This window comes from Mixophyes fleayi, chromosome 3 (genome assembly GCF_038048845.1).
Source record: "Mixophyes fleayi isolate aMixFle1 chromosome 3, aMixFle1.hap1, whole genome shotgun sequence".
Lineage (NCBI taxonomy): Eukaryota > Metazoa > Chordata > Amphibia > Anura > Limnodynastidae > Mixophyes > Mixophyes fleayi.
Genome location: NC_134404.1, coordinates 27,636,880 through 27,655,370, shown reverse-complemented (window position 1 = coordinate 27,655,370; position 18,491 = coordinate 27,636,880). Strand labels below are relative to the sequence as shown.

The 18,491-nt window shown below is 37.9% G+C and overlaps 1 protein-coding gene across 1 annotated transcript in view; it reads right to left on the bottom strand.

Annotated features, from left to right (window-relative positions):
* Window positions 1–2,406: 2,406 nt before the first annotated feature.
* LOC142143437 (cytochrome P450 2K1-like) overlaps window positions 2,407–18,491 on the bottom strand; it is a 76,959-nt gene continuing 60,874 nt past the window's right edge. Inside the window, exons 6-9 of the mRNA XM_075201278.1 lie at window positions 16,819–16,960; window positions 7,787–7,971; window positions 5,775–5,916; window positions 2,407–2,688 (exon numbers count right to left, since the gene is read on the bottom strand). Of these exons, the coding sequence (XP_075057379.1) occupies window positions 2,510–2,688; window positions 5,775–5,916; window positions 7,787–7,971; window positions 16,819–16,960 (648 nt within the window). The 3' untranslated portion in view covers window positions 2,407–2,509. The remainder of the gene's footprint in view (window positions 2,689–5,774; window positions 5,917–7,786; window positions 7,972–16,818; window positions 16,961–18,491) is intronic.

Sequence of the window (18,491 nt, the reverse complement as noted above, 5' to 3'; positions counted from 1 at the left end):
AATGCTGGGAAAGACAGGTATAAGAAAGGACACACCCAGGTGCAAGGAATAATTAGTGAACAGGTTAACCCCTAATACAAACAAGAAGGCACAATTCAGCACCTCTGGTGAATGGAGGTACTGCCACAATAATAACAATGATGAAGTCCAAAAAGGCAGGAGCTGCCAGGTAAAGCAGCATGCATGGCAAAGGGCTTTCCGGCAGATCCTGACATATTTGAACACGAGATGTTGAGTGGGTTACCTGGTGTTGCTTCCATCAAGGGTTGGGGACACCCAGATACAGTCTACTCAATGGCCTGATACTGGTTTGGATGCATGTTTGGCATAATTTATACCTAAAATGGCTGCCAATAAAATGAGCGTATTTACAGCCATATGTTAAGTCATAGGTATCTCAAGATGCCAAGTTTATGACAGGCTTTTTTTTATCAGCCATATTTATATACATGCACACAACTAGGGTACAAATATAGGAAAAGTTTGTTAAAAAAAATTTGACTATGAAAACCACATATGCCCTTAGGCTTGACATGAAACAGTTTATGAATTACAGTAACAAAAATGATTATTAAATTATGCAAAAAAATTCTATATTATATGCACGATCAATGAAATAATCACTATCAGCTTCAGAGATGAATTTACAATCAGAGCAACTAACTAATGCTGGTCACTATAATAATCACCATGTATTCGGAATGAGTTGCTGTCAGCCTGCGTGGATCGGAAATGTACAGATTTGTTTTTTAGGTAAGTCTGTTTATATTCCAGTCGTTTTATTGCCAATTTTCTTTGCACGGATCCTGCTTGTTGGGTTTGTGGCAATTGGAAAATTGATTACCGCCGTTTTCTGGGAATTTGCACTACTCCTACTGTTGCAATCTACAGGTCTTTATAAGTGCAATTATTGTTGGCTAAAACATTTTAGCACCTGATAATTGTTTTATACTGTGAGTCTCTTCTGTGTTGTTGGTAATGGCTGCTTCCGCACAGTGGCCATAAGCCTAAAATGTGCCTTTCACTTGCCTTACAGAGAGACATTTGCTGATATTATGGTATCTCCATAGGGTCCATCATGCACTTGACTGCCCCACAGTCCTTCTGGCTAATATCTTGTGCCGATGAACCACCACCTAAGTCTAATAGGGTTGGCCGCACAGTGGGGAGTTCCAGAGCTGATACAGGGACAAGTCAGCAGAGTAGGTAAGGCCAAACTAGGATGTATTGCTATCTTCAGCTGACACCAGCTGAGATGAGCATTAGGACCATGAAAGCCATGCTGAAGCAAGAAGTATAACCATGACTGCAAATGTCAGTATTTCTCTCCTCCACACTCATGTATTTTCTCCTGGGGCAGTATACTCCTGAGCCAGCGGGCTTTAGAGGCAAGGGCTAAACTTGCCTCCTGTCGATCCCCATATTCACTCTTTTTCTCATTGGTCTATGATGGGACTGACTCACTAGTCGATTACAGCACTGCCAGAATATGTCACCACACGAGGAAGGGCTTCTGTGAGTCTGGCCAAGAGGTGTTGGATTTGGGTCCAGGAAGAAAAGAATGCAGGTTAGTAACACATTAAAAATTGCCAGTGTGACACAACCGTAACTGACTATTAACCTAAAAGAAAATAAATGATGAAGAGACTTTTATGTCTGCGTTCTAAGAGAAAGGTTGAACAAAAAAAGTCTTCAGGACCAGTTGTGAGTAAATTCAAATAATATATTCTTTTATTGTTATCTATTAAGTATATAATACAATAAAATGTATGCAAGAAAAAAAAACAACAACAAGCACATGGAAATGAACACACAAGTGCTGAGGAATATTCTATAGTTACCTATAATAAGTCCAGAAATATCAGTATCCTGGATGCAATTCTGTTGCACACTAATTTATCAAGGGTTACATGTCCCATTAAATCCCAGCAGAATTTAGATTGCGCAAACAAGTGGCACAAGGGGTCCATGACTCATCAATTTTAGGGGTAGATTTACTAAACCTTCTAAATAGGAAAAGTGGAAGTGATGATCATATCAACCAATCAGATTCTAACAATCATTCATCTAGTACATTCTAGAAAATGATAGTTAGCATCTAATTGGTTGTTATGGGCAATATATATACTTGTCATGTTTAAAAGGTTTGATAAATTTAACCCTTAGTTTCATTTTGCACCTCACATGTTGCCTCCTTACCATTGTATTTTATAACATACTTGGCTAAACACTCTTCCTGCATCTCATGGCTGTAGTAGAGTAGAAAGCTTAGCAATACTATTGGCTATAACAATTAACATGTATACATCAAAGTAAAACGCACTAATTCCAAATTCATTGCCAATAGCTTCAACATTGGTGGTAAGGAAAGACATATTTTTTAACCTTAAAAAAATTTATATTTAATTTCTTAAACGTTACCAGACACTGTTATTTAAATGTTCTGTAGATGCTGCAATTCTAAACAATTATGACATATCTTTCAAATGAGCTTGTCTGAAAACATGTTCTAGCTGCGAGGTATAGCACAGATTTCATAAGGTTGTGGGGCATTAATAGAACCGGTTGTAGGCGTGAGGTCCAGTTTAGCTCCAGGTGGAGCCTTGAATGTGAAGTTTTGCAGCAGCGTCGTGCAGAACAGGAATAGCTCCATTTTAGCCATGTTTTCCGCAGCACAGCTTCTTTTACCTAGAAAGAACACAAATAGGAATCATTAATAGCAGCTAAATGCTACAGTGAATATTCATCACACTTTAACACTTCATTTACTTATTTTTTATCCGATATTTCCTAAGTTAACGGCACAAATTTTCTAATTTTTAAGCTGTCAATTTTGCATTGAAAAACTTTTTATTTTGAAATCTAATTGTTATAAATGTTAGTGAATTTAGACTGTAATCTCCAATGGGGCAGGGACTGATGTGAATGAGTTCTCTGTACAGCGCTGCGGAATTAGTGGCGCTATATAAATAAATGGCGATGATGATGATGTATAGTTTTTTTTCCAGGACAGATTTTAAGTCAAAGAAACATGTTTTTTTTTTTTGTTTATGGAAATAATATATGGAAACAGATGCAATTTAAGCTGAGATGTATCTTATTTTGAGTGAAACAGGTCTTGAAGTACATTAGCTATGAGAAACTTTGGACCTACATAAACCAGGTGCAAGTCTCAAAGTTGATGATTATGATTGATGTATATTTGCTCTGGCCATATCTTTATTTCTAAAATTAGGACTGTATGAGTCTTAAGATGCAATTTGAAATACACATGTGGAAATGGAAGGGTGCAGACGCATTTTTGTCCAAATGCAAATGATGGCTGTATCAAGACCACAACCAATGGATGAAACGCGTTGCCTGTTTCTCTACAGTGCTATTGAAAGATACCACAAGTGAACCTAACAGTGTTGGATTCAACTGGAACCTTTTTACATTGTCTGCGGTTGCTGCATGAACAGCTGAGTGTACTGCTCCTTTGAATCAGGTGGTCACTTGTGAAGATTCAAAGCCGTTGCGCTAGTTGCCAGCAGAGAGACACCAAAGACCAAGTTGTTTAGATTCCTGTTTCCATGTCTATATACGAATTACGTACTAGAATTATTGGAACGTGTTTCTTCTAGACTACTGTACATACGCTATCCATTTTTTAGTGGTAACACGCTGTTTCTAAATGGAGTTCGAATCATCGCATAAAGAACACACCCAGTTTCTACTACGATCATATTCATTTGGAGCACATTTTTCTATGTATTATCGTTAAGAAATTTTGGAGGCTTGGACTTAGTTTGGAACAGTACCTGCTTTCCTAATTATTGAGTTGGCATTTAATTGCTCATTTAATGAGATCCTAGCTCTGCTGTGTTTCAATTTATATATATATATATATATATATATATATATATATATATATATATATATGTATATATATATATATATATATATATATATATATATATATATATATATTTGCATGTACATTAACTGCTAATAGCAGATTGACGTTCTGTTTGAAATGCATGCATAGTACATGCTTAGTATATGCATGCATAAACTTATTTAACATTTTTCATATATATTTATTTTGGATAAGATTCTCTTTAGTAGAAATCTAATTTTGGCCCTATGGGTATAAGCAAGAGATTTTGTTCTGTGTATTTTTTTTTTAGACATATAAATCAGTGGCGTACTGTAATATGAAAGGTACATATAAGACACAGAGATTCTCCATTTTCCACAGAAACATAATCGCTGTGTTTCAGACAATCCCTGAAGTGCCTCATGTGAAACAGTAATGAGGAATCTAATAACGAAAATATTTTATCTGCGTAATCTCCCTGTTTATAAACACCAAAGACTTCACTACGTGATTTTTAATTATAGTGCAATGTATGTTATGCTTAATAGTACTCAGTAGCCCCAAATGACTAACTCTCAGACAGATGCAGCTCCAAATCAATATCTAAAACCAAGATCATAACCAGCAGATAACAAGCAAACTAGAGAAACAGGTACAGTAAAAACATCATACCGTGTTTCCCCGATAATAAGACACTGTCTTATTTTTTTGGGGGGTCCAAAAAACAGCATAGGGCTTATTTTCGGGGTAGGTCTTATTTTAATTGACATTGACAGCAATTTCAATAAACAGGTAATGCCCCTCAGTCCTGCTTTTATCCCCATTATGCCCCTTAGTCCTGCTTTACAGTACTTTATTTACCGTTTTTTTTGTCCTCACTTTCCTCTTTTCTGTACTCTTTTCAGCGGCGCTGCTGTAAATGACGCTGGCACGCACGCCAGCGTCATTCACAGAAAAGGAGGGGAGGGTGCGCGCTCACTGTGAGAGAGTGAGATGCTGCAGCTGTGATGGATGCCACTGTTAAATCTTTGCCAGCGGCATCCATTTCATGCGGGGGGGGGGGGGCAGCGGCATCCATTTCATGCGGGGGGGGCAGCGGAGCTGGGGGCATTGTATTGTAGCACAGGGACCGGGCAAAATGGGGATTTGGCTAGGTCTTATTTTTCGGGGTAGGGCTTATTTTGGACCGTTCTGCAGAAGTAAGGGTAGGTCTTGTTATCGGGGTAGGTCTTATTATTGGGTAAACAGGGTAGAACTACCATACCATATATGACCTTGAGCATTCTTAGAGGCAGCATGGTTACAGCAGACCCTCATCCTTAAAACAAGGGTTCAGTTACAGGCAGAAGCAGCACCAAATTAGTATCTAGGATAACAGTCCATATCTAAAACCAAGATTAGGATAGTCAGATGTCATTCAGGAGAGAAACAGGGTCAAAACATCATAGAGAAATATCAGTGTATCCAGTGCTATAGACTTATATAGGTGCATAACACCTATAATTTCTCACGAGCACAATGAGATCCCAGGGAGTGTTTGGCAGCCTCTGTAGTAGCACTGCGCGATACAAAGCTGCATGATCACACTCAGTATGTGAGCAGATTAATTTACATTCTTTTTACAACTTAGTTTTTGCACTTGTCATAATGCATAGTCGGTATGTTCATCCTGTCTAAGTAAAGTGTTGGATAATATCAAGTTTCTTCTCTCAGGCTGGATGTGTTCTGCATACAGGAATTTACCAAACAGGAAAATTAGACAACTGACCAAAGACCAGTCAAGTAATATTTGCAGATAATCTTGTCTCCAAGACCCAAGTCTCATTAAAGAAAATTTCATCAGCCAAATCTGCTCAGAGTTAGTATTACCTATTGAGAAAGGTATAAATGCTTCATTCTTTTTTAAATGTCTTACCTATTGAGAAAGGTATAAATGCTTCATTCTTTTTTAAATGTCCTTCTGAAGTGAGAAAATGTTCTGGGTAAAACTCTTCTGGTTTTTCAAAATACGCAGGATCTTTCAATACAGAGGTCAACAGTGGGATAATAGTGGTTCCCTGGGGAAAAATGTTCAAAACTGTTCATTATGTAACAGAAATACATAGTTTAAAAACAAGAACATTTTTATGGAGCCCATACATTGGCAGACTTAGTTTTTAAACCATAAGGTTGAAAGGCGAAGTCTGTAGCTAACTTGACCTTATTTGTTTATTGTCAAATTAAACACATTGAACCTGAGTCATTAAGGAGAGCACAGCAAAAAAAAAAGAAGTAACTTTGCACCTCGGCAAAACTATGTTGCATTAGAGGGGGTGATAAATTTAAAATGTGGGGACAGATTTATAATTGGGGTAGAGCATTTCCTAGATCAACTTTACATTTCAGTGTAAAAATAAAGTTATCAAGTATTTGTGTGGTATGACACAAACATAAGTATTTTATTTATGTACAAAATAAAAAACTAATTTGCACCCCTTGCAATGTAACATGGCTTTGACCAGAATCAAATTTACTCCTTTTTTTGCCTTGCTCTCCTTAATGACTCAGGTCCATCATGTTTTTTGTCAACCCCATACTACCAGATCACAAGGAACCCAAACAGCGTTTATGACTGATGCTTGCAAACATACATGCCAAGGAAGTCATTGCTTTGTCCCATCCACTTGACTCATACTTCAAGCCACACTCACAATGTATTTTCATACCTTCTCCCAAACACTGGGGAAGCAATTTCCTATCTGATTCCCTACATCCTCATGGAGGAGCGCATCCCTCTCCCTTCTCACTCTCCATCTAGAAGGCTACATTTTCTTATCTCTCAAAAAACTCTGGGTAAGCCAGCTTTGCTTAAACTAAGTACTGAAAGTGTATAAGTGTAACAGGCTTTACTGAGAAATTACTGAGAGCCAGTGGGCCGTGATCCAATGCTCATAGCAAAGCAATCCAATACTAATGTCTTCACTTGTTATTTGTGAGAAGGGACAACACCACACAAGTATTTATAAAAGATCAGGTATGTATTAAATAAAAAAATCTATCTACTGTACATTATGTAAATATGACTAGTCACCTCATACAGTGAAGCTTCATGCATCCATATGTATCACTTTCATTATCATTCTAATTTTTGGCACATCAGTTTATTCTCTAGAAACTGTATATCCAGTACCCCATTCACAAATGAACATTAACAGATGAAGATATTATTGCAGTGAATATTGTAGTATAACAATCTATAAGCTTTGTAAGTAACAAGACTACACATATACTGTGATTAATCCGTGGACATGGCACACTGTTCTCTGCAATACACTATGGCTCATCTGTGGTGAGAGACAGCACGAAGAACAGTACAGAGACCTATAACAGGTAGGTTCCTTGTATGAGTTTTATGTTTCCCTTCTCCATATTAGAGGTCAGGTAAGGTGGCTCTGAATACATGTAATGATGGGCAACTCTGTGCTGTTGTCCTTGAGCATTCCACAAGAGGGGCAGACAGGAATCTCTGGCATCTACTGCTGTGTCACTGTGGAAGTGTGCTTGGGAAATTCTGCTGTCAGTAGATGGAATTGGTTTAAGCATTGCTTCCATGATAGGGGCTTTTTTAAGAGCCTTTAGGTATACACAGAGAGCTAAAAGGGAGTCAACTGCTTTTTATTGCTCTCTGTGTATAAAGGGAGTGGAGGAGAAACTCTAAATATTCCCTTTATATGCTGTGCTTTGCTCTTATTAAGCCCTTATCTTTGCCAGTGCATTTATTTTCCCATGAACTCTTTCTTTTTACTATATTACCAGTACTGTGTGTTTGTTTGTTTATTTTAACATTTGTAGCAGTATATAACTCCTTAAGAATCTTGTTGTAGACATCCTTTACTGAACCCAGCTGCATTCCTATGATATGCTGTGTGTGATAAATTTGACACTCACCTTTGAAATAAAATAGCCTTTGAATGTAACGTCTTGAGAAGTTGCATGTGGGGCATTAGCTGGAACGATATCACCAAACCGCTGAATTTCATTAAGGACCGCCTCTGTGTACGGCATTTGTTTCCTATGTTCTATTTGAGGTTGAGCTGATCCAATCACTCTTTCAATTTCATTTTGTACTTTTTCTGTTCAAAAATATGTGTTATATAAATTATAATTAATGTGACATATTTATAGTCTACAAACACAATGATAAATTCTTCTTTCTACTAAAACCTACAACACACATTACTGATTCAGTGACAGATGTGTTTAAGGTTTTCCTTTAAGCAATAGCTAAAGGGATAATTCTACCTGTGGGGATAACAACAAAGTGATTTAAATTACTAAATAGGCTGTGAGTTATTTAGCAGTAGACAGTCATTATATTTTACAGCATCCTTAAATATTTGAACAGAGATCAAAGTTCTCAAGAACTTGAAGGTAAGGTTGGTGTCACACAGATATCCAAGCTAGAGAAGAGGTAGTGTTTAGCTGGATTACACGTGCACACAGGGCCGGACTGGCCATATGTCACTTCTGGAAAATGCCAGACGGGCCGATGGCCAGATGGGCCGGCCCGACTCCTTCTGTCTTCCTGGTGGCTGGTTCTGAGAGAGGGGGTAAGAGCCAGGGGGGAAGGTGGTGCTGAGAGAAAGGGTGAGAGAGACAGGGGGTAAGGGGGTGCTGAGAGAGGGGGTGAGAGAACCAAAGGGGAAGGGGGTGCTGGGAGAGGGGTTAGAGAGCCAAAGGGGAAGGGGGTACTGAGAGAGGGGTGAGAGAGCTATGGGGTAGGGGGTGCGGGGAGAGGGGGTAAGAGAGCCAGGGGGTGCTGGGAGAGGGGTGAGTGAGCCAGGGGGTAGGGGGCACTGGAAGAGGGGGTGAGAGAGCAGCCAGGGACGTAGGGGGTTCAGGGAGAGGGGTGAGAGAGCCAGGGGGTAGGGGATGCAGGAAGAGGGGTAAGAGAGCCAGGGGGGTAGAGGGTGCAGGAAGAGGGGTGAGAGAGCCAGGGGGTAGAGGGTGCAGGAAAAAGTGTGAGTGCCAGGGGGGTAGACAGTGCAGGAAGACGTGTGAGAGTGCCAGGGGAGAAGGTGGTGCAGGAAGATGTGTGAGAGCATCAGGGGAGAAGGTGGTGCAGAAAGACGTGTGAGAGAGCCAGGGGAGAAGGTGGTACAGGGGGTTAAGTGAGAGGGACAAAGAAAAAGATGGCGCAGGGGCATAGGTAAATGAAAGTGTAAAGGGAGAGACATCTTAAGAATGGGAATGTCAGGGATGCAGCCATCATAAAACACAAGTAGTAATGAAGAATGGGAATGCACAGAGGGGACAAGTGTTAAAAAAAATAAAAAATCAAGCCTTCATACTCCATTCACTTATATTTTCCATACCCCCACTTCTAAATTTCCGCTTTGACCACTGCCTTCTGTTCCTGCTCCCGACTGCCTTTGTGAGCTGACAGCTGCTGATCCCTCCTCTCCCAGCGTGCCCAGTAGGAGAACAGAATACAATGTGTTTGTGTTTTTAACCATCCTTTCATGAACTGGGGGCACTACTGTGTATCCAATGACGTTTACAACACTATGTATTGCTCATTATTGCGCTGTAATGTTTCTTGCATATTTATCTGTACAGAGATTTTTAATTAAGAGGAAAAAACATTGCTTGTCATAAATTTTATCTGTGATTGTGTCAATTTATCTATTTTTGTTTGCATTGTAAATGGTGTATTAAGCTGCTCCTGGGACTCACACTCTCAGTATCTGATATGCTGTACCAATTTTTATTTGTGAATGAGTTTTTTTCTGGGCACTACTAATGATTTGGGGGCACTGCTAGGGCATAATGTTATTTGGGGACACTATTATGGCATAATGTGACCTTGGGGCACTACGATGTGGCATAATATGAACTAGGCGCACTACGGTGTGGCATAATATGAACTTCTGCCAAAGGCAAGTCTTTCATTGTTGAATATGATGGGAGCCCAAAGAAGTTGCTGTATCGTGGCCCAAAATTCCTCTTGTCGGCACTGCCTGTGAGTCAAGGGGGTACCTGTTACCTATATGTGTGTACGTATTCTGTTGTTGCTATTTTGTGGGAGATTTGAAAAAAGCAAAACATTGGTTTACTATAGTGTCACCTGTATAATTGGTGGTACTGCTGTAGTATGGGGTGGCGTGGTGGTGGCAATGTTGTAGTGTGTTTGGGGCTTACTATTGTTAATAAGTAGGAGAGGGTATTGCTGTAATGTGCTGGTGATGCTGGTTTCTGTATTGTTGGAGGTGATGCCAGTTGCCGTAATGTGGGGGGTGATACAGGTTGCTGTAATGTGGGGGGTGATGCTGGTTGCTGTAATGTGGGGGGTAATGCTGGTTGCTGTAATGTGGGGGGTAATGCTGGTTGCTGTAATGTGGGGGGTGATGCTAGTTGCTGTAATGTGGGTGATGATGCCGGATGCTGTAATGTGGGGGGTGATGTCAGACGCTGTAATGTGTGGGATCAGGCCAGACGCTGTAATGTGGGGGGTCATGCTGGATGCTGTAATGTGGGGGGTGATGCTGGTTGCTGGAATGTGGGGGTGATTGATGTAGTATGAGTGTGTGTGGGGGGGTTATTTATTGCTGTAATTTGGGTACTAATAATGTATTGTCATGGTATTTATTGATGTAATTGTGGTGCTAACAATGTAATGTTGAGGGTCATTAGGAGAAATAATTCTCCACACACACACACTTATAATACATCATATTGTACAGCACCAGCGACGTGCACTGCACCAGCATCAGTGTGCATGGAGCCCACAGCAGATGGGCCTGTGTGCTTTAAATGCCAGGGCTGATTTTTAGTCCCAGTCCGGCACTGCGTGCACATATGTGCAAAAGTTACACTTTCTACTCCAGGTGTGTCACTGGGAAATTTGCAGCAAACATATTTTCTGATAAGGGATTTTTTAATGGCCACGATAGATGGCAACGCAAATATATATAAATATATCAACATAAAGGAGATGTTCTTGATAAATATATTCCTTGTTATGTAAAGTCTGTTAGACAAATTTTTGTATCAAACTCAACTAGATTTACAGTATACCTATTTATTACGTCACCACCAAAGTGACTTTTTTTTCAAAGTGAGCATTTTTCTAACTTCTTTTGGTAATGTAACCCCTCTATAGTTCTCACATGTTCTTCTTACAGTAGACTTTCCTGCATACACAACACATGGTCTAATTACTGACTTATACATTGATAATACTAGGTTTGCATCATATGTATTTATTACCATTTTATATGCACCCTAAGATTTTATTTGCCTTTGCAGCTGTCACCTGTCAGATTTCTGCCAACTAGCATAAAACCTTTTTCAAATCAATGTACTCAATAGTTTTAAATTTAATGTGTAAGTAGTGTAAAAGGGTGGCAATGGGGGTTGGAACATCCTGATAGCCATGGGCACAGCGTGTGCGTCAACGTATGCAAATTTATATCTTGGTTGGTGGGAGAAGGAGATGGTGTTTAATGAACAAAATGAAATATATACCGACCATATTTTAATATGGTTTAGGTATATAGATGATATATTACTGTTATGGGAGGGAGAAACAACCTTATTCCATGAATTCACTAAACACCTTAACAATAATAAATTGAATCTCCTATTAACATCTGATATCCAGGAAAGAATGATCAATTTTCTAGATCTACAAATCTCCATTGATAGTGATGGTAAATTAATGACAGATATGTTTAGAAAATCCACAGCTACTAACAGTCTATTACACTACACGAGCGCCCATTTTCCATCAGTAATAAAAGGGGTGCCTAAAGGAGAATTCCTCCGAACAAAACGAAACTGTTCGGATATTACCACCTTCCAGAAGAGATCTGGTGAACTGAGGGATAGACTGGTACAAAGAGGCTATAGCAAAAAAAGTATACAGAAGGCCTCATATGAAGCAAATTGTAGAGAGAGAGAATCCTTGATATTCCCCACACCCAAACCTATTTCAAAAGGAAAAACAAGAATGATTGGCACATTTTGCTCCGAATGGAGGGACATCTCAAATATTTTTCAACAACATTGGCACGTCTTGTTGTTGGATCATGATCTCAGGGATAACCTTGATGACCGAGTCACAATAACATGGCGAAGAGCCCGAAATTTGAGAGATCGTCTTGTCCATAGTCACTTTACGCATAATAAGAAATCATCAAATATAATCCATGGCTTTTACAAATGTGGCAGGTGTAAAGCTTGTAAATACACTATTCAAAAACATGACTATGTTGACAGATATTCTAGAATCTGGAAAATTAACAAATTTGTTAATTGTAACTCAATGGGGGTTGTTTACTGCCTGATATGCCCGTGTGGTTTGAAGTATGTTGGCATGACAACAAGACCCTTTAAAAGACGCTTGTTGGAACATGTCAACAATATTAAAAATGCTCCCAAAGATAGAGAGAAATTTAAACCTATCACTACAGTGGCTAAGCATTTTCTTTTGTTCCACAATAACAATCCGGATCTACTTCAAGCGTTTATAATGGAACAACTATCATTAGGTATTAGGGGAGGCGATATGCAGCAGGAATTGCTAAAAAAAGAATCCAGACTGATATTTCTAATGGACAGTCTGGTACCCCATGGTCTCAATGACAAAACAAATTATATGGCATTTATCTAAATGTGAGATTTAACATATTTTTCTTCTTATTTGATAACATCACCTAAATTAATATTTGATTTTTATCACTTAAATCTGGTGTAAAATCCAGATTAATGTAATGTAATGTTGGTTCAACACTTTTTTGATATCACTTAATAAATGTAGGGACTCTTTATCTTTGGACCATGAGTCAACTCATTAATTTTTATTCAATTTCTTACACACTGGTTTAAACGGGATGTTTTTACATCTAATATGGTACTGCTGGCAGCAGTACCTCTGAAAATTACATTTAGCACATACAACATTGTAATGTTCTTATATTCATTATGGTATTAATGGTGTTAATACCTCTTAATTCACTTTATTTTGTTTTATTTAGTAAAACTTAACGTATAAATCACCTCCAAGAAATTAAAAATCTTTTATTTTCAGCACCATGAGTAGATAGGCAGTGTGTGGGTTAACCTTACCTTTAGAATAAATGTATTCTTATCACAATGTTACCGTGGGGTTAACCATATTAACATTCCTGTGTTTATATGTACTTAATAGATCTACTAATGATGCACCAATCCTAATACATATTAATGATGCCTCTCTGTTTGATAGCCTTGGTACAATAGTACATTATACATCAGTATTATTAGTGCATTCATGATCTGTGTTTACTATTTTCTCCATATATCTGTAATAAACCAATCACTACAAGGATTAGCAGGGCGGGATTTACCTCTCTGTATTGTGATTGGGTCAGTGATGTGTCTATCAATGAGTCTGTGTCCTCGAGAATGATAGATTTCTATTGGCCTGCTGGCGATGACGCCCGTATTTGGGGACGTATCTATCCCATAAAAGAGCTGTCAGCTCTGTCCTTCGGCTTGCCTGGTTAAAGCGAGTGAGCGAAACGCGCGTCGGCGTTCGCCTCGCAGTGTTATGCATATTAATTAATTATCAAAACAAATCTTTTCGGGAGGGGTCTAATCTCTGGCGTGTGTATGAATGAGTGAATGAGAGCCCATAATCAATATAAGAGGGACTCTTAGATCTGCCATTTGAATCTCAGCAACAGTTAGGGCTTTATTAGTGTGACAGACTGCGGTGATTGAATGCTCAGATGTGAGCCTCCATTATAGAGAGATACGCAGACCAGTCCTTTACTAGCCCTACTACAACATATGGTTGGGGCAGGATTTAGCCTGACTAATGCTATATTAACAACTATAATGAAATATATAATCTCTGATGTTGAAAACAACATCTTATAGCTTGGTAATCTATGGCTTATATACATCATATTTGCCAACAATTAAGAGAGAATATATTTACTCATACAGCACTTTCAAGTCTGATTTATAGTGATAAGACTACCACTGCCAGAGTTCATGTCCCACTAAACGGAGGTTACGTAATTCTGGAATACTAAGGGTTCACCATTTTGATATATATCCCTTGAATAACTATTCCATTACAACAAGGGAATAACTCGGCTTATACTACCATTACTCCGTTAATGATGTCTTATTATATATCTATGACATCTCCCGTTTAGGACCAAAAAACTTCAATGGTCCTTCATATACCTTTGGATTTATAGACAGCTATTAAAAACATTTTGTCATTTATTATAAAATCTTATTGAAGACTTTCTGGCTGTCTCATTACACTGCGAGGCTTGGCGGTGTTCTCTGCCATTTTAAAATTTATATGTTTGTTTATTTCACTATTTTTTTGTTTTTTATTTCGCAACTGGTGTCACAGGCACTATTTTTGGGACTCATTATCATTTTAATAAAACTAATAAAATGTAAGTTTTAGAATACTCCATTATCATAGAGTGCCCCTATGTTACATGATTCTTTTCTCTGTACTTGTTAATTTATGAACTAATAATACATGTATAGGGTGCACCAACTCAGTCAAAAAATAATCATATTATATGAACGAAGATAGTCTGAGTGTTTGATTCCCTAGTGCGTTGGGAATTCAATTCTTTTGAACATCCTGATAGTGTAGCAAATGTGCCAATGACAATTTGATAATCAGTGTCACTGATTACTACCCTCCACTCAATCCATTCAAAATACCATTGAAGCTCCACAACTTACAGTTCCACATTCTTGCCATCTTTAAAAACCAAAGACACAATTTTCTAATCTCTCTCTCTGAATATATATATATATATATATATATAATGTTATGCCTTCAGCATTTTTATATTTACAAATGTATTCAACACCTAGTGGCCATTCTGGTATTAGAGTGTAAACTCCACCTAGTGGTCAGTCTCGTATTAGCTTAAAATTAAACTCTCAGGGCCTCTGTAGTTTAGTTTTCAGTGCATCATGGGAATTACAGGAGGTCGCTATTTTAGATGCTAAGAAAGAAGAGGTGCAGTATATCTCTCCCCTTAGCACAGCATCGATGGTAAGATTGCTCCCTAGTTATGTATTTTCGCCATGTTTTTCATGTGTGCATTACATTGCATCTGTTCATGTTATAAAAGTACTCCATTATTTCTGTATTACAGTTTTACCACTTGAATTATTATGTTCTTAACTACTTGAGTAAACAACATTAAAGTAGGAGTGGTTATGCTATCTATCAACTACTGAACTTAGTTTCCTTAGTACACATGGGTGACAAGGTGCTTTATCTATCTTAATCTTGTTTAGGTGCAATTGCACAACTTTCAGCATTAGACAAGCAACAGTTTTTAGTGTACATACTACTGCTAAATACCTTATTTTCTAGCATTATATTTTTCCTTTGTGAATATAGATTAAGAAAAAAAACATTTAACAATCAACTTTCTCTTTATCTTCTAAATTGATTTTTCCTACTTTAACATTTAGTGGCCAAGTATAACTTTTATTTTTATTCCTGTTTATGTACCTTTTACTTTTTCATTACTGTTTATGTTGAAACCTTTTGGGAATGTTTGCAGCCAATTTATTCTGCTCTGTGTATTACAGTTTTACCACTTGAATTATTATGTTCTTAACTACTTGAGTAAACAACATTAAAGTAGGAGTGGTTATGCTATCTATCAACTACTGAACTTAGTTTCCTTAGTACACATGGGTGACAAGGTGCTTTATCTATCTTAATCTTGTTTAGGTGCAATTGCACAACTTTCAGCATTAGACAAGCAACAGTTTTTAGTGTACATACTACTGCTACATACCTTATTTTCTAGCATTATATTTTTCCTTTGTGAATATAGATTAAGAAAAAAAACATTTAACAATCAACTTTCTCTTTATCTTCTAAATTGATTTTTCCTACTTTAACATTTAGTGGCCAAGTATAACTTTTATTTTTATTCCTGTTTATGTACCTTTTACTTTTTCATTACTGTTTATGTTGAAACCTTTTGGGAATGTTTGCAGCCAATTTATTCTGCTCTGTGCAAGATTTACATTCCACGCAGGAAAAATTGATGGTGGAATTCAGGGGAGAGTATTTTAGGAAAATTGTCAGCTGAAGAAATGTGTAAGATGCACTACTAAAATGCAGAATGGGGTAAATGTTTTGCAGAAAATTGTGAAAATGTATTCTCAACTAGTCAATAAAAATTATATCTTTCATTATGGTGGCCATATTACAACAAATCTCATACATGGAAGAGGGTTGCATATAATATAGTTAAACTTTTTATACAGTGTGCATTAACAATATTCTTCCAACATTGATGTTACTTTAGCCGTACATTACACTGCCAGCAGCAGCCCTAGAGTCATCTCCTTTCCCATATAGTCTATTGCAGATACAATCCTATCACAATCAGCAGTGTGACACATGTCCTTCTTTTCCTTAAAAAATACATAGTGTTAGGGCCACAGCCATCGATAAGCCTTAAGAACTGGACTAGTAGAGATCTTCACCTTTAGCAGCCGCCTTTCCCATAGAACTATGCACATTCACAGGTACTCGGATGCCCCCAGCACTTATCTCTATGGTAGTAGAGGCTTATCAGAATAAGCATGGTTCCAGGTAGAGAAACCGGAAGGCTGGAAGCAGGAAAACCAGGAACAGGTCTCGTTACACATAGTTAAACAATAATTATACCAAAACATAATCTAATAAGATAATATAACCTAAAAAAAACTATTTTTTTTTTATTTATCAGAAACTGCTATGCATGTATTATGAGTAGTGATGCAGCCCCTATTTTGAAATATTTGGATATGAACAGTCACCATAGAAAACCACGCTCGGCCTACGGCCTTATGCTTTTATATAGGCACAAAACTCTCAGGTGCCTTCTCATATCCTTGTATTTCCCAGTATGAGTGTATTATCCCATATATAGATTTCTCACTTTGGATATCTGGATGTTTTATCATCAGCAGGAGGCCCCATCTCAGAGTGGTAGTGGTTGTCTCCATTCCAGCACCAAATAGATCCACCATCAGTGCAACCAAGTTGTCATTGTGGTAATACAGAGCGGATTCTGGCTTCCCCTGCATAATAAAAATTGAACTACATTATGCTGAATACTATTTACTATAATACATTTATCTTCACAAGTGGCAACTGACATGTTATTGAACAATAAAGTAGCACCAACAGTGATATTTATTTTATGATATATGGTACATAGCCTCTTTTGCATTGCTAAATGTATTTTTGGGAAATAATTAAAGCGTTCTATGATATATGGTTTTAAAATGTTGTCAGTTAATCAAGTACAGAATAAGAACTCTTGTGGCAATTGGTGATTTGTAGAAAACACATTCATTTTTTTTGTTCCAGCTTTCAGTGAAAAATTTAAGGAAAACAAACTGTCTGTGAAAAGATGCGTGAAATGGGAGAGCAGAGGGGGTGCATTTAGCCTGACTTGTGAGGAAAAAAATCAATAAATAGAAGGTTCATTCATATAGTACTTTCCTTCCACTGATAACATCTCTTGTGTGTGCTTTAACTTTCACAGCAAATGGATTAGTTCAGATCAACTACTTGGATGTCACAAAGTTTCTTGCAATTGTATTCAATGTAACAAGACACATTATTAGCAGTATAGTTTTTAATTTTAGTCATGAGGTAAACCCTTTTATGATTAGGTGGTAATGAAATAATTAAAGAATGATTGCATTGTTATGCCGATCGATATCCAGTCTGTGGTTGAAATTTGCACAGCAACCCAGAGGTTAATAGCAATATGGTCGAACAGCACCTACAGGCTGTCTGTGTATACAGTGAGCCTGAAATCACAAATGAAGAAGTTGTGGGAGACCCTATAGTGTTGGGCATATGTCACTAATTGTGTATATACCGAATAGGTTACTAAGAAGTAAAGTAATATGTCCGTTTTTATGGATATTGTATGGTGTCTAATTTTAAATGATTAAGGGGGCCTCTTAAGTGCTGTGGGCGTATATTGTTTGAAGCAAAGGAGGCATGAATTAGCACGGCAGGTAAACACTCACTGTCAGGCCACACACAGATGCGGTTCAAATATCGGAAGAAATTATTGGCTCACTTAGGTGTAAATAGACAAAGATCTTAGTATCCAAACGCATTGGCTGGGGTATCACACCTGGTCTAGAGAATCTCTTCCTCTGTGATCTGGGCCAGTGGAGTACCAGCTCTCTACTGTGATATTACCGACGCATATACCATCAGGTGCAGGGTAGGAGGCCACCCACAGCGGAATGTGTTGAGATTTTTTTATGGGTGTGCATTTCAATAGTTTTTGTATTTTATACATTTTATTCTTTTTGCAATAAAAACCATTGCATGAAAAGGTAATGCACTATTAGTATATTCTTTCTTCTTACACACATGCCTGACTATATGCGGACCATATGTGTACACTGGAAGAGAGATGATCAATACAAGTGAAGGAGGAACAAAAGACCATATTATATGCTGAATATCATTTAAGCGCTTGTAAGTGCATACCCTAAGGGGGACATTTTGGAATTTTCACTCAGGACACTGTGGTGTTGTATGCTAAATTATAAGGAATGTGGAATAGAGGAATTTGTCCAA